At 38.5% G+C, this 16,239-nt stretch overlaps 1 protein-coding gene across 1 annotated transcript; it reads left to right on the plus strand.

Annotated features, from left to right (window-relative positions):
* Positions 1-660: 660 nt before the first annotated feature.
* On the plus strand, positions 661-15,874 carry CTDP1 (CTD phosphatase subunit 1; the record flags this gene model as incomplete). The annotated part of the gene is made up of 6 exons (XM_010173114.2): positions 661-756; positions 2,664-2,792; positions 4,307-4,457; positions 11,383-11,473; positions 12,561-12,727; positions 14,798-15,874. Coding segments are annotated over 6 exons (1,711 nt in total), but the record flags the coding sequence as incomplete, so codon positions are not given.
* Positions 15,875-16,239: the final 365 nt, after the last annotated feature.

Consider the following 16,239-nt stretch of genomic DNA (forward strand, 5'->3'; position numbering starts at 1 on the left):
ATACACATATATCTCAGATGTGTTTAAGAGTAAGACTGTATGTGTGTATAATATACACATAAATAAAACACAGGCACGCACACGTAGTACCTCATTCTGTTAGTGACAAAGGGAAAAGCACATATAGGGATTTTTTGGGTGCTTTTCTTGAAGCAGTAATCACATGTAAGTTCCTCTGCTGTGTGTAAAGAGTAACGCTGTCTATCTTTTGCTTAAATTTGTTTTTTTAAGTCTCATTTGGAGAAAAGTAGATAATTGCTTGCTGATTAATTGCAAAAAAAGGAAAAGTAATTTTAAATGTGAATAGTTTTGTTAGTTACACTTAGTTTAGTTACACTTAGTGTTAGTTACACTTTTTCTAACGCAAACAAATAAATAGAAGCCTGTTTTTTCTTAGTGCCACTTTTCATGAAATAATTATATGGAAGCGTAACTAATGACAGTGAAGTTTTGCAAGATTTTTATGGTGAACTGCTTTGATCTATCCATTTTGTTCATTAACTTTCATTAACAAGAATTTGAAAGAGCATATTAGTCAATATAACTCTTTTTAATCCTAGCTTTTTGATGGTGACTGATTTGATACTACAGATTTTAGTGTGTTGGACTCTTCACTAAACTACTGCTCTCTCTTTTAACGCTGCTTTTCCCTGTGTGATTAGGATACGAAGCAAGAATGGAAAGCAGAACATGCCATTATCCACAGCAACTGTGTCTATGGTTCACAGTGTCCCAGAGCTGAAAGTTAGCTCTGAGGTAAGTACCCTCATGCTTTCTTTATTCAAACCTTTCACTGTAGCTCCACAGTTGAGAAGCTTAATTATCAGAGGTTCCTCAGTGGTCAATATACTTCATACAGAAAGTTTGGCTTCCCTTTGAAGAGGAGTTTGGTGTTGAACATCAGTAGTCCAGGGTTTTTGTGTGTTTACCCTAATGCAGTTTCATTGTTACCAGATTTTATAGTGAGGGGTTTTTTAAGAGCTGTGCACTGAAAAGATGGCACTTCTGTGACAGCAATGTGACAACTTCAGTGTTTTTGTCCCCAAGAATAAGCAGTTTGTGGAAAGTTCAGTTTCCATTAGCTGAAACGTGTTCAAAGCTTGCAATGTCTTTGAAACCTGGCTTCACCTTGAAATTGGTCCCACTAGATACAGTAGAGCTAGCTTGTTTGCAGCTTACCTCTATGTTAAATCTATTTCATTGTTTTTGACATGTTCCATTCAGCTGACTTACCAAAATATGCTTGTTCATCCTCCAGTGTCTCTAGAGGAAAGAGCATGTTGATTTTGAAGATTATTTTTAAGATAAACATTCTATTTATCTTCCTTACAAACTTGATCTTTTTTTAAACTTTTTATATTGCTGCTCATTCCCCACACCTCTTCAAAGAACACCGATAAGAAGAAATCATAGAATCATAGAATGGTTTGGATTGGAAGGGACCTTAAAGATCACCCAGTTCCAATCCCCCTGCCATCAGCAGGGACACCTTCCACTAGACCAGGTTGCTCAAAGCCTCATCCAGCCTGGCCTTCAACACTTCCAGGGAGGGGGCATCCACAACTTCCTTGGGCAACCTGTTCCAGTGTCTGACCACCCTCACAGTGAAAAACTTCCTAATATCTAATCTGAACCTCTCCTCTTTCAACTTAAACCCATTTCCCCTTGTTTTGTCATTAACTGCCCTTATGAAAAGTCCTTCCCCAGCTTTCTTGTAGCCCCTTCAGGTACTGGGAGGCCGCTATAAGATCTCCCCGGAGCCTTCTCTTCTCCAGGCTGAACAGCCCCAACTCTCTCAGTCTGTCTTCATAGGAGAGGTGCTCCAGCCCTCGCATCATCCTGGTGGCCTCCTCTGGACTTGTTCTAGCTGCTCCAGGTCTTTCTTATGTTGGGGGCTCTTATGTAAAGATATAAGCAGCTGGAAGTGTCCCTCTCGTAGAGGAGCATTTCTAAGGGCAGTTTGCACTTGACTCCTGCTTCTTCGTAATGCTCCACTTAACTTTGTGTTTAAGTTTAGCTGTCTGGGGAGTAACACTGCAGCTTGCTGTCAGAAGTGGTTAAAGTTAACATAGAGCTTAATATGGTATTTCGAAAGTTGGTAAATATGCACAAGAGAAGTAAACTTTAACTTCAGTTTATGGGAGTATAAGGTCTCTGATATCAGTGTCTGCATAGAATCTAACTGTTTCTCTGAAGGCATGTATGCTTTAAGCTCAGGTTGACAGTTATAATCTTGCTGTCATTAGCAACTTCAGTTTAATACTCAGATTATTTGTACCTAATGGTTACAAAATTGCTGAACAGAGCAACCAAAGTTTTCAGACCTATTGAGCTTGTCCTTTGTGTACCCCAAAGCTACTGCTGTTTTGTCTCAAGACTCTTGGCCTTAAATTAATTCAGTAGTTCATTATTTATTAAGTTGTTATTTATTATTTTGGAAATTGTTGTGTTGAGCTTATCAATTTTAAGCATTACTAGTCCCACAGAGATCTGAGAGTAGTCTTTGGGACAGCCTACAAAGCTGCCATCACTACAGTTATCTTGAAGCATCATTTCTTTTTTCAATTACTTTGTAGCAGAACTTCTAAAGTTTACAATACGCAAAAGACAATAAACCTGATGTATTTCTTTTAAGCTAAGCTTCGTTGTGAATATTGTTACAGCAAGCTGAGCAGCTAGGAAGAGAAGATCAACAGCGACTACATCGAAATCGAAAACTTGTACTTATGGTAGATTTGGACCAGACGTTGATCCATACTACAGAACAGCACTGCCAACAAATGTCTAATAAGGTAAGTACTTAGTGTTTACTTTCAAGCCAAAGTATCAACAGGAATATTTCTAATATTCTTGAGACCAGCTCTGAAGAGAAGGACTTGGGAGCGGTGGTGAGTGAGAAGCTGAACACGAGCAGACAATGTGCGCTCGCAGCCCAGAAGGCCAATAACCATATCCTGGGCTACATCGAGAGAAGCGTGTCCAGCAGGTCGAGGGAGGTGATTCTGCCCCTCTACTCCGCTCTTTTAAAGCCCCACCTGGAGTGCTGTGTCCAGTTCTGCAGCCCCCAACATAAGAAAGACATGGACCAGTTAGAACAAGTCCAGAGAAGGGCCACCAGGATGATGCGAGGGCTGGAGCAGCTCTGCTGTGAGGACAGGCTGAGAGAGTTGGGGCTGTTCAGCCTGGAGAAGAGAAGGCTCCGGGGAGATCTTATAGCGGCCTCCCAGTACCTGAAGGGGCTACAAGAAAGCTGGGGAGGGACTTTTCATAAGGGCAACTAATGACAGAACAAGGGGAAATGGGTTTAAGCTGAAAGAGGGGAGGTTTAGATGAGATATTAGGAAGAAGTTCTTCACTGTGAGGGTGGTCAGACACTGGAACAGGTTGCCCAAGGAAGTTGTGGATGCCCCCTCCCTGGAAGTGTTGCAGACCAGGCTGGATGAGGCTTTGAGCAACCTGGTCTAGTGGAAGGTGTCCCTGCTGATGGCAGGGGGATTGGAACTGGGTGATCTTTAAGGTCCCTTCCAATCCAAACCATTCTATGATTCTATGAATATTTAAATGAAGTTTCTTTAAGAAAATGTTCTGTGGTTAAATAAACTTGTAGTTGAAGACTAGCAGAAAGTGAGAAAATTCTGAAATATGTTCATTTTTTTCCTCTACATTTAAATTGATGGCTTGCTTTCTTTGGTTCATGCTATCCTGTACTTTTCCATCCCAGTCACTCTAAGTGAGAAGTTTCAGGTAGCTATTTTTAATCTCTGCTTTCCTTATGCAATTCACAGGCTGAGTTCTCAGTAATGAGACTTTTTTCCCCTCCAAGTCTGAGGCGGATATAGTGAATTACTATTCAGAGTACTATTCAGTACTATTCTCAAGTTGTTGGTTTGGGGTTTTTTTCAGATTGATTTGCTGTGAGTAAAGATTTAAATGAAAGTTATCTTGATCATAAACTTTTCAACAGTGCAGCTTCCTGCTTTTGAAAAACTTAGTGTTGGAGTGCCTGGCAGGGAGCACAAATGTGTTTTGAATTTTATTCATCTACATAATCTTTGTGGCCAAAACTTGCTTTAGCCTAGTCAGACTGAATAAAAGTAGCAGCAGTGATGGATAGAGGGCACTTTTGGAATGCTGCTATCCCAGGCTGGATGAGGCTTTGAGCAACCTGGTCTAGTGGAAGGTGTCCCTGCTGCTGGCAGGGGGGTTGGAACTGGATGAGGTTTAAGGTCCCTTCCAATCCAAACCATTCTGTGATTCTATTTTATTTTGGTATTTTGATAATATGAAACATGTTTTTTTCTTTTAGGGAATATTTCATTTCCAGTTAGGTCGAGGTGAGCCTATGTTGCACACTCGTTTGCGTCCTCATTGTAAGGAATTCCTGGAAAAAATTGCCAAGCTGTATGAATTACATGTTTTTACTTTTGGCAGCAGACTGTATGCACATACGATTGCAGGTGAGTAGTATGTTACATTTAACAATATTTATGTAGTTAGCCTTCATACTCCTATAACTAGTTCTGTGGTTGTTTTCAAGTATTTCTTCTTTGTTTTGTGCAAAACCACTTCCTAAATAGTCCTGTAAGCACAATTCTTGGCTTGTTTACAGGGCAGTGCCTGTATGGCCTGTAATTTTAGAAATAATCCTTTTTTTTTTTTTTTCCTCCCATCAGTCATGTGCTGTTTTTGCTACACTGATGGTTAGAGAATCAAATTGTGGTGTGAGAACTAGTGCCTTCCTATTGAATTAACTAAGAAATTCTGCTGAATGGCTCTAAAAATGATCTGCAACATCACTTGTCTTAGAAAGCTAAAGTAACAATTCCATAAAAATCAACAATGTGAAATTATCTCCTCCCATGGGGAGTACCATCCCAACCCCCCATCCCCACTCTGTCCTTTCACCAAAGGAAGTTTGGCTGCTATAAATCGATTCACAGCAGTTCTGTTTGCAGTGCTGGAGATGAGATGTGCTTATTTGAGGAAGAGCATTGATCTAACAGTATTTTCCCATACTCTCTCAAGAACTTATCTATTTTCTCCTAGTAACTGAAAACTTGCATTTAAATTATAGCAATAGTAGTCTGTGCCATGGGTTGCAGGCTGAAATGTCTTGGGGTTTTTTTTTCAACAAGCATAAAAGAAACCTACCCTGTTATGCAAGTGTATGGATCAAATTCACGTTACACATGTGACCATGTGTTTAAACTGCAAAATTTGCTTTCACCCCATCTTGAGTCTTCCTAGACAGAGTAACATTTTTACCTCACGCTTCCCTTTATTAAGTCTGACAGACTAAGACAATATAATTAACGATGTTGTAGGTTATGACTATGCATATCAAACTGTCCTTGATGCTCTTCCATGTCTCATTTCTTATTTTTTTAAAGCTTTTTTTAGGTTGGCTTTCACATCTGCTTCTTTGTGTCATGTTGCCACGAGTGCCATGAGCAATGCTATCCCAATATCCCACTTCTTTGGACAAGAAATGAAGATTCAAAAATATTTAGAGCTGTCCTAGTTAGCTCTAGAACAGTTTAGAAAAGAATTGTCTGGTTACACATGTTAAATAAGGCACAGAAGATGCTTATAATCACAAATATAAGATAATTCTGTAATCAGAAGACACAATACCTATTTGTGGTCTCCAACTAATTCTCCTTGAAAGAAAGTTCAGGAGAAGCATGTCCTGTCCTACCCATCCAAGTGAATGTTTCTACATTACTCAGTATTTATTGGCAGAGTTGTTTGAAGACAAACTTCCTAAAGCTTTGGCAGTCTCACTGTTGGTTTAGACGTTGTGTCCTGGTAATAAGTTAACACTTTTGTACCCTGCTGTCCTTCTTAGTGTGTGGTTATTTCTTTTGTAGCAAAAGGGGGAATGGTTTTCTTATATACTAGGCGTAAATACCCAGTAGAGGAGAGTGGGTGGGCCAGACTTCCTCACTTGGATCTATCTGCCAGAATCTGTCTATGGCCTGAGATCAGGAGATCCGTGCTAAATAAGGTCAGAAGACATGTAGTTTCAGAGCCAAGGAGAAGAATCAGTTGCAGAAGTAGTTAACTCATGATGTGTAAGTGCTTTCCCAACGATTTGATCTTCTCTCAATGTGCAAGTCCTGTGTTTGCTTATTTTAGTCTGAGCTAACATTTGGATTACCCTGCAGTCCCCATGCTGGCACAGACTGATACTTATAATGTGACAAGCTTCTTTGTGGTCATCATCCTTGAGCTCCTCCATCTGTTCCGTAGAGGAAATAGCCACCAAATGAGCAAATTCTAGTATTGCTGCATTTAACTACAAGTAGGTGACTCACAGTGATGATGATAGTTTCACCTGAAATATGTTGGTGTGGAGAAACAGTCGATACAGCCTTTGGTCTGCATGTCTTACCTGTGTAACCAAGATGCAGTAACAGAGAAATATGTAGCTAATGCACAGAGAGAACACTTGGTGGCAGTACTGGTTAAATGATACCTCACAGAAAGCTCAGTTTGATATTTTACCAATACCCCTATGTTACGTAAAGGAAGGACTTGTCAGAAAATGCCAGGAATCTTTTTTTTCCCCCTTATGAAAAAGGTTGTTTTCTTATGTCCTCCATATCCATCCTATATTTCTCTGCGAAATCTAAACTCTGAGCTGCTTCTTCCTTGTCCTGCAAGGCTTTTTCCTTATTTTACAAACATGCCATCTTGCAAGTCCTTTTCATTCATTCCAGCTGACTCCAATGAGCTGTTACCTGGGATTAGCTGAAGGGGGCCTACAAGAAAGCTGGGGAAGGACTTTTCATAAGGATAGTTAATGACAAAACCAGGGGAAATGGGTTTAAACTGAAAGAGGGGAGGTTTAGATTAGATATTAGGAAGAAGTTCTTCACTGTGAGGGTGGTCAGACACTGGAACAGGTTGCCCAAGGAAGTTGTGGCTGCTCCTCCCTGGAAGTGTTGAAGGCCAGGTTGGATGAGGCTTTGAGCAACCTGGTCTAGTGGAAGGTGTCCCTGCTGCTGGCAGGGGGATTGGAACTGGATGATCTTTAAGGTCCCTTCCCATCCAAACCATTCTATGATTAGCTGGTATTTGTAAACACTGTTTGTGTCTGCTGAAGTCATTTATCCTAAACTCTTTCTTAATTTGACACGCTTACAAAGTAGTATCTTGTAGTATGTTTATGAAGATGTATTTTTTTATTTTATAATCTAGAGCTTCCTATGGTATTTCTCTTCTACCTAATTATAATTGTTACTTAATTTTTTTCCCTACTCTACAGAAGGAAAGTTCAGTGTATTTAATACTGAAGTCAGCTTAAATGTTGGTTATAAAAGTCAACACTGCTGTGAATTTGGAGTTCAGAGGCCACTAGGCAGCAATAATGCAAGGTGAAATCACCCTTAAGATTTAGGGTGCAATTCAGAAAGTAGGACTAAGTTGAGGGCATTCCTATGTATGGTTTATTCCAGGAAGTATATTACAGTATGTATTTCAATAAATAACTGACAGAATATGTGCCTATATGGAATCACCAGTGTCTGAAGGTCTCCAATGCTATTGAAAGATTGTGTCAATGGCTCTTTCCATGTTTTAAAGTAGGACCTGAAGTAGAACTGAGGTTGATTTGATTCTTCAGAAATTGAATTTTAGATTTATTTTTAGAAGGACTTCATGTTGGATCTTACTGTTAGATCATTTCTACTAGGCACTGCTATTTACCTCAATCTGCCTCTCAGATCTGAGTCTTCCCTAACGTTAGTTGGTTACTTTTGAACATTGCAACTTGTGATGATTTTTTTTTTAAAACTTTTTACAAGTCTTTATTTACAAGTTTACTTTTTGGAGAGAGTGTATATAAGATCAGGTAACACAGCTTGATAAGACTGCACATGCAAAGACACAGTTTGAGATACTGGAAAACAAACTGGAGGGAATAGTCTCTGCTGGGTAAGTCTACTGGTTAGTCACATGTAATATAGCAGTCAAAGGGTAATGATAGGGTCTTCTGTTTGTTCAAGAAGCTACTTAGAGGCATGCATAGGACATTGTCTAATTTATGAGAATAAATGGAAGCTCAGTTTGGATTTCATAGAATCATAGAATCCAAAATTCTGCCTGTGGCACCAGTCTCTGAGCAATGTGTTAATTTGGAGAATCTTCCTGTTTCTGTCATTGAACCTCCCTGCTACTGAAGGGATGGAGGAAAAAACTACCTGTGTCCCTGATCCTGCAACCAATTTCCCTAATGATTTGAAGCCCTTTTTAATTGTTTTTGTGCTTTTCTCAGTAATCTCGTCACTACCAGCCTTTTTCTTCAATCATTGACTTCTACGAAAGGCTGTATTGGTTTGGTGTTTTTTTTAACATGCTTACAAAATGAAAACTTCATCAACATTTATCCTTCTACTGGAATGATTTGTGCAAACTGATACTTCTCCAATAAAAAAATATATATATTGAGAAAAAAATTTTGTTATCAACACTATGGCAGTAAACTGTGACCATAATAATTTTTCAGGATATGGTGGTGCAAAAAGGATCAGAATAAATAAATAAATGAAACAACGTTAAAGTATATCTCAGGAACACTTTTGCTGTTTCTGTATCCTTGATGAGTTTACACATAGACCTTTTCATTGCTCTGAAGTCATAGAAACTCCCAACAAAATGCCCCCACAGAAAAGTGACCTCATCTAAACAGACAGGGTTTTGGTGATCTGTATTAACTTTTCTTAAAGAAAAAACCACCAGTACTTTGGAAGGTATCATCCATTTGAAACTTGCAGCTTCATTATTAAAGGTTAATATCCAAACAATACACTATCATCAAATGCTAAATCTTTCGATAGGCAGGTTGTGAAAAGACTTTTGTTTTGAAGAACAGAGTTTTTTATAATGAGTTTCCCAGTTCTTTTTGTTACTGAAAGCAGTATAACAACAATAGGAAGTTGTGGATGCCCCCTCCCTGGAAGTGTTCAAGGCCAGGCTGGATGAGGTTTTGAGCAACCTGGTCTAGTGGAAGGTGTCCCTGCTGATGGCAGGGGGGTTGGAACTGGATGAGCTTTAAGGTCCCTTCCAACCCAAACCATTCTATGATTCTGTGATTCTAAGTAAAATCTTGGCCTTTACTTAGTTTTATCTTGGAGGGCATATCTGCATCTACTTATTTTTCATGTAAAGTTTTTATTTCTTCAGATTTATGTTGTGTCTGCAATCATAAAACCAAATAAAAGTTAAAGTTTTAACTAACAGTATGTAATCTAGCTGCTAGACATCTTGTTTGCTCTTGCATGGGGTAGAAATGCTAAATTGGTTAGTTTAATAGCCAACACAGCCTTTTCAAAGACTTAAAGATGATATGAACACACTATTGAATAAAACAAACGATGTATGACAAATGAAATGTCACCTGCCATTTCCATGAAATCCAAGAACATCAGGATTACAACTGTTATATTGATTCAGTTGGCCAGGCAACATCCAAAAGAAACCAAACCCTTTAAGACGTGAAGAACTTCTATAAAAGAAGACCAGTGCTGTTTTTTGTAGTGCTATTCAAGTAGCTTAGCTGTGAAAGACCCAACTCTTTGAAGATGGGTTTTTATCTTTGCAGGTGCATCTCTGGTGAGCTGTATCCTCAGTGTATTTTTAGTGAATTATCAAGGGGACAAAAGTATTAAAGCTAGTAAGTCTTTATCAAAGCATGATGGACAAGCTCCAGAACACTGCCTCACCTCTGATCCCTGGCAGCCAGGGTTTCTGTGTTTGGGTTTTTTAGCTCAACTTCCCTTTTCTTACCATTTTAACTTAGTTGAATGAATGCCTCATTGTGATTTTTGCTGTTTAATCAGTGCACTCCTGTCCAATTTAGTGTAGAGAGTCTCTCTCTATTCACATAATTAGCAGAAGAGAATTTGGTTGGGGAGAAGAGCAAATTGTGTGACAGCTTATGTAGTTTGTCAAAAATATCTGTGTGTACAGCAATAAATCTTTGTAGCTAATTCTCTCAATTCATTATGCCTAGGTACTGCAAGGGTCTCACTACAGGGGATGATTCTACGAGTTTGCAGCAATTCTTAAGCATAGTCGGGTGAGTTAAGGTTGAACCTCTGTCCTTAACTCGGAATTTTCTTGCTTTTATGGGTTTTAAGTTATTCCAATGACACATGAATATTAAATACATACAGGATCAACTTTTCAGAAGTGGTGACTGATTTATTTTTATTTTTTTTAATTTATACTCTCTGTTTTTGAAGACCCAACTTAACGTACTCCGGAGAGCTGGACTTCTAAAAGGAGTTAAACATGCCTTCTGTGCAAATCTCAAAGCTCCTTGAAAGAAAATTAAAGTTGATCCTTAGTCTGTAGTCATTTTGCACTCTGGCTATAAATAGCCATCATTTAAAATAAAATAAAGTAAAACTTTAAACCATTGTTGCCAGATAGATATTGACTGCCTTGTATTATTCAGAAGAAAAATGAGAAGTTGATGCGAACTTCAACACAAATTCAGTAAAATGAAAAATTCAGATTAGCATGCAAAGTGCCAGTTTCTTTCTAAGCGACTATGTGGCTGTGATCTGCTTATGAAGATGAACTTCATTACTGGAGGCTAGGTTCAGGAGCATGTGCATGTGTGTTTGTACACCCAAGTCACCATTTTCCTACATAGCGGTGTATTTATCTTGCTTTAAGATCAGCTAGCACAACTTCTCCTGTTTTGTTTTTGGTTTGTCTTTTTGGGCTTTTTTTTTTGTTTGTTTGTTTGTTTTTAAAGAGTGCAGTCAGAAAAGTTACTGCAGCTGGGCCTAAATATTTCTAGGAATCCCAAAATATATTCATTATATGTAAATGTATTCAAGTATTTGTTAGAGGTACAACTTAAAACCTACAATTGCAAGAGCTCCGGCTGAAAGTGTCCCTTAACTTGCCCACTGTCCTTAAGTATTGCAGCACATTGCCGACTCTTGTGAGACTTCTCTGCAGTCCCTAGGCATAATGAGCTAAGGAGAGCATTTAGCTTTAAAGAACCACCTCTAGAGATAAATGTAAGTTGAAAAAAAAATAATAATAAAGAAAAAAGTGTATTTATCACCTGCTGTATCTCTTTCAGCCTGATTTACTTGGCTGGCACAAATTTAGTTATTTTCATTTCAATTTTATTGCCATGTTTGAAAGAAAATGAGGTGGGATTTTTAAAATGAATCCTACTGCATTGTTTACAAAGACTTGATCCACGGTGCTTACCCTTTCCCACATAGAATATCTAGTACCTTAAAATTGTCTACAAGTTAAACTGCTGTTGCACAGATTAAAATAGCTGAATTTTATACGACATAAACAAGGAACAAACATCGTGAACATTAACTTTTAAATTTCTTCTTTCACAAGGATTTTTGGACCCTGAAAAGAAGCTTTTTTCCCATCGGATATTGTCAAGGGATGAATGTATTGATCCATTTTCTAAAACTGGGAATCTTAGGTACGTATATGGTTCTTGTGCATTAAACAAAGCAGGACAACAGAGAAAGAATATGCTAAATGTAATAAAAATTACTCCTTCTGTACTTAACATGTTTTTAGTCCTTCCTTATCTGCCTCTGAAGTATCAACACTGTCTCAGTAAAACTGAGATGTTTAGTATTGCAGCATTTCATCTACTTAATGTGTTCTGTGGTACTAGAGCAGTAAGAATGCGAAGCCATGGCTTCGTGTTTTTGTGTATACTTTTTATTCTTACAAGAACTTAACTATATTTCCGCTTTATGGCTTGTGATCTTGTATAATGACTTGTATGTTGTGTTAGGCTTTTTTTAATTAAACCAAAATTCTGAGTTTGAGGTTAATTCCTACCTGAGTGTCTAGTATTCTGCCTTTCAAATGTGCCAGACATTAGCAGCTTCTGTTCTGCAGTGTTTCTTGAAATTAGGTCATCTAGAGCCTTGAATTCATATTCTAGTCTAAATTCAGGTTCTGATATCTTTCAGAATATAAAGCCAAGATTTATTTTTTTCTTTCAAAAAAGATTAAAAATTATTGCCTCCTCCCCATCTGAAGCTTTTTCCTTCTCTTGCACCGTTTTCATACGCATCCTTATATCTGAAGTATTCTTCCTAGATGATATAAATATTAGTACTTATTGCTTCCTTTGTCTTGGATTGAATCAGTCTGCTCTCCAAAAACCATTCTTGTGTCATTTTCCTAGTTATATATATATAGTGTATTGCCAACGTGACAGTTGGCTTTGGGCTGTTTGTCAACATAAACTGTGCAAACTAGACCAAAATGTTGTCATGTTTTGTTCTTGCAAAGGCATGTTGGTTCCTGCTTCTAGCCTTTGAGATAGAGATTTTAATATAGCTGTTTCCTTTTTTTAATAAACTTTTTAAGTAGTTTGAATATTGTGTTTTGAATTCTGTAATTTTAATGTTGCTGAGGTTTTTTGTAAATTCATATATGAGCACGTCCTGCAGATGTGCTCATAATAAACCAGGACGTCAACAGAAACTATGTTTGATAGGATTAATTTCTAAAACTGGATTCATTTTATCACCTGTTTTGTCTCTTAGAGATCTCTTCCCATGTGGGGACTCCATGGTTTGCATCATTGATGACAGAGAGGATGTTTGGAAGTTTGCACCGAATTTGATAACTGTGAAGAAATATGTATACTTTCAGGGGATAGGAGACATTAATGCACCTCCTGGATCAAGAGAAATTCAAATGAAGAAGAAAGGTAACTATGTAATCTGTAAACTGCTTTGACAACTTTTTCCACTTTCCAGATGTGATTGATGTGAGTTATTGTGGTGGTCTGACTAGTATTGCCCTCAGATGAGCAGTCCTAGACCATTGCAGTTGACAGTGCGCTCCTACAACGCAGATGCAAGTAACTTAGTGACACTGGACTGTTCTTGACAGCTTTCCTTTCAGTGGGCAGCTACAGCAGAAGTGGAGTACTGGCCATAGCATTTTGGCTGTTGTGGCTGGAGAGTTGACATGGCAATACCCTAAATCATTCAAGAACATGTAGAGAAGGACAGTTTCTCTCTTTTCCCCTCCACATAAACAAGGCAGTTTTTTCTTCTCTGTAGATGGTCAGGGAACCAACTTCCTCTTCATTCTCCTTTTCAGTCCCCTCCCCTGCCCCACTTTGGAGCAATAGTTAATAATCTCTGGTGTCAACCTACTGCTGAAAATGAATGTTTTGTTCTCTACTTACCTTCCTGCCTAAACCATGCTCATAAAATTAGTGTGGGACTTGCTGAGCATCTACTGAATGTGGTGTTCTGGCATTTGATAGGAGCACCTCATGTCCAGCAGGCTCAGCAACATAATACAGATAATAGATTTAGAAGGTATACATCACTATGTTAGTATTAATTTGGGGGCAAAATGTGTTTGAAAGACAATGGCTAAGAAAGAACTGCAGGGTTTTTTCCAGTTTAGCCAATAATTTTTTTGGAGGTTTTTTTAACAATTTAGTATCTGTGACATCAGTCTTTGTCCATTGTTGAACTAGAGATGCCCGATATGGAAACAATATTCATGTCCTCAGGCTGGATCAGGCCACTCTGGTGCAGGACCTCTGTGCTTGACTGGTATTGTTACTGGCAGGGCAGGGATGTGCCCACAAAAGAAAGACAAATAAGAGTGACTCCATCCAGTGTTTCTGATGAACGTCTGTGTACAAATTTCTGGATGCCTGTTTCTTTGTCTCTTTCCTCTTCTGCAAATCATAGAATCATAGAATGGTTTGGGTTGGAAGGGACCTTAAAGATCATCCCGTTCCAACCCCCCTGCCAGCAGCAGGGACACCTTCCACTAGACCAGGTTGCTCAAAGCCTCATCCAACCTGGCCTTGAACACCTCCAGGAGGAGCAGCCACAGCTTCTCTGGGCAACCTGTTCCAGTGTCTCACCACCCTCACAGTGAAAAACTTCTTCCTAATATCTCATCTAAACCTCCCCTCTTTCAGCTTAAACCCATTTCCCCTTGTTTTGTCATTAATTGCCCTTATGAAAAGTCCCTCCCCAGCTTTCCTGTAGCCCCTTCAGGTACTGGGAGGCCACTATAAGATCTCCCCGGAGCCTTCTCTTCTCCAGGCTGAACAGCCCCAACTCTTTCAGCCTGTCCTCATAGGAGAGGTGCTCTCCTCTCCTATAAACTGAAGACACACCCTAAAACTATTTTTCTGCCTTTGAGGCTATTACCCTGGACTTGCATTCCAACAGCGTTCTCAAATGAACCTTGAATGGCATCTTTGTCTTGCTAAAACATTTATATCTTTTCAACTATTAAAATATACTTATTTTGGTTATTAAATAAAGGAAATACATGAAAGCAATGGCAGTTTAGAAAGGAAGTTCTTGTTGTTGTAGTTCTGGATTGAGACCTTCTGAAGTGAATTCTGACTTTTATGTTGTTTTTTTTTTTCCCCTGCTCTGCAGTAGTTTCATTGCCCTGAGATGTAATCGTAGAACTCATGCTACAAGATAAATATCTTGATTTTTGTGTAGTTAACAATTACTTACTACTGGTTTTGGTTTGTTTTTTTTAAAACTGCTTACACAGCTTCTTTGCAAAAGTAGTTTGTTAGGTTTGCCAGTTCTTTCTAGTAATCATTGATGCCTAAAGTATTTTTAAAACTTTGAAAAGCCTAGTTGTCACTTCTAAACATAGTGAAGTCTAACTGCATGTATAAACATAAGTGTTTAAGGAAAAATAAAATCTTGATTAAACTTAAACATATACCTATTTTCTCTGTTTATTTTTTTTTATTATTTATTTCTTTCCTGTGTCTTAGTAAACCACTCTACCAAACCAGAGGCACTGGATTCAGCAGTGACATCAGCAAAAGATGCTGAAGAAATAAAGAATACTACATATGTTGAAGAACAAAGCAATGGTCTCAAGAAAGCTGCAAAGGACGCTTGCACTGCAAATGGAAGTACTTCTGTAAGCAGTGAAACATCTGACTGGAATGTGACCTCTCAAGAGAAAGTTAATGCCCAGGACTCCTTGAATGATCACAAAACGGACAGTGAGGTCACTAATGATTTGACAAATATAAAAGAATCTCAGATTTTTTCAGAACAAGTTGATAAAACGGCAATAGAGAAGCAGCAAACCCAAGATAAGACAACAAATGACTTGGACTTTGAACTGTCTAGTGACAGTGAAAGTGACAGTGGATTAGATCCCAGAAAGTCATCTGCTTCTGTATCAGATAGTGAGAATGAGGAGAAGAGAAGCTGGAAGAAATCCAAAACACCTCTGCAGGATGAAAATTTGCAGAAAGGGAGTTGCACTGATGTGAGTGAGAAAAAAGATGGTCTGGTGAACCATTCTGGGGACACACAGTCTCTACCTAGTGAGAATGTTCATGACAAAACTGACCTTGAAGCACAAGAAGAAAGTGAACAGGAGAGCCTTTGTGATTTAGGAAACGGGTGTACAGACAAGAAAGAAGCTGAAACAGAGTCTCAGAACAGTGAACAGTCTGGAATAACAATGGGTGAGTCCTTAGACCAGAGTATGGAGGAAGAAGAGGAGGAGGATGATACAGATGACGATGACCATTTAATATACCTTGAAGAGATCCTTGTGCGGGTTCACACTGATTATTACACAAAGTATGATAAATACCTGAAAAAAGAGATTGAGGAAATTCCAGACATCAGAAAAATAGTACCAGAACTGAAAAGTAAAGTCTTGGCAGATGTAACCATAATATTTAGCGGACTCTACCCAACAAACTTCCCCATTGAGAAAACACGGGAACACTATCACGCCACAGCACTTGGAGCTAAAATTGTGAAGAATCTCGTACTGAGTGCTGATGATCCTGACAAAGCGACACATCTCATTGCAGCAAGGACAGGTAGGTCAATGAGACTTGAATTTTCCATCAGCTTTTTTCCTGTTACACCGTTTTCATGCTGCAAGCTGTCTTCTGTATAACCTACAGGCTTTAATTTGAGATCAGAATTTAAATTAAAGGGAAGATTTTTCCTAAAACAATTTAGAAGCCTCTTTTAAAAGCTTTTTTTTTGCTGCTTTTTGGTCAAGTGTGGCTTTTAATTGTTAAAAAGAGGACCCACAAAAACCTCTGAGGTGATGTGTCATGCCTCATTTTGGTTAAGAGTTGGTGATACTGGGTCTGTGTTAAAAACTTTGAATAGAAACTTTAACATTTGTGTCAGAGAAAAGTTTATACTGGTTTATACTTCCTGTAAAGTCATAGCA

This window comes from Antrostomus carolinensis, unplaced genomic scaffold (assembly GCF_000700745.2).
Source record: "Antrostomus carolinensis isolate BGI_N321 unplaced genomic scaffold, ASM70074v2 scaffold17198, whole genome shotgun sequence".
Taxonomy (NCBI): domain Eukaryota; kingdom Metazoa; phylum Chordata; class Aves; order Caprimulgiformes; family Caprimulgidae; genus Antrostomus; species Antrostomus carolinensis.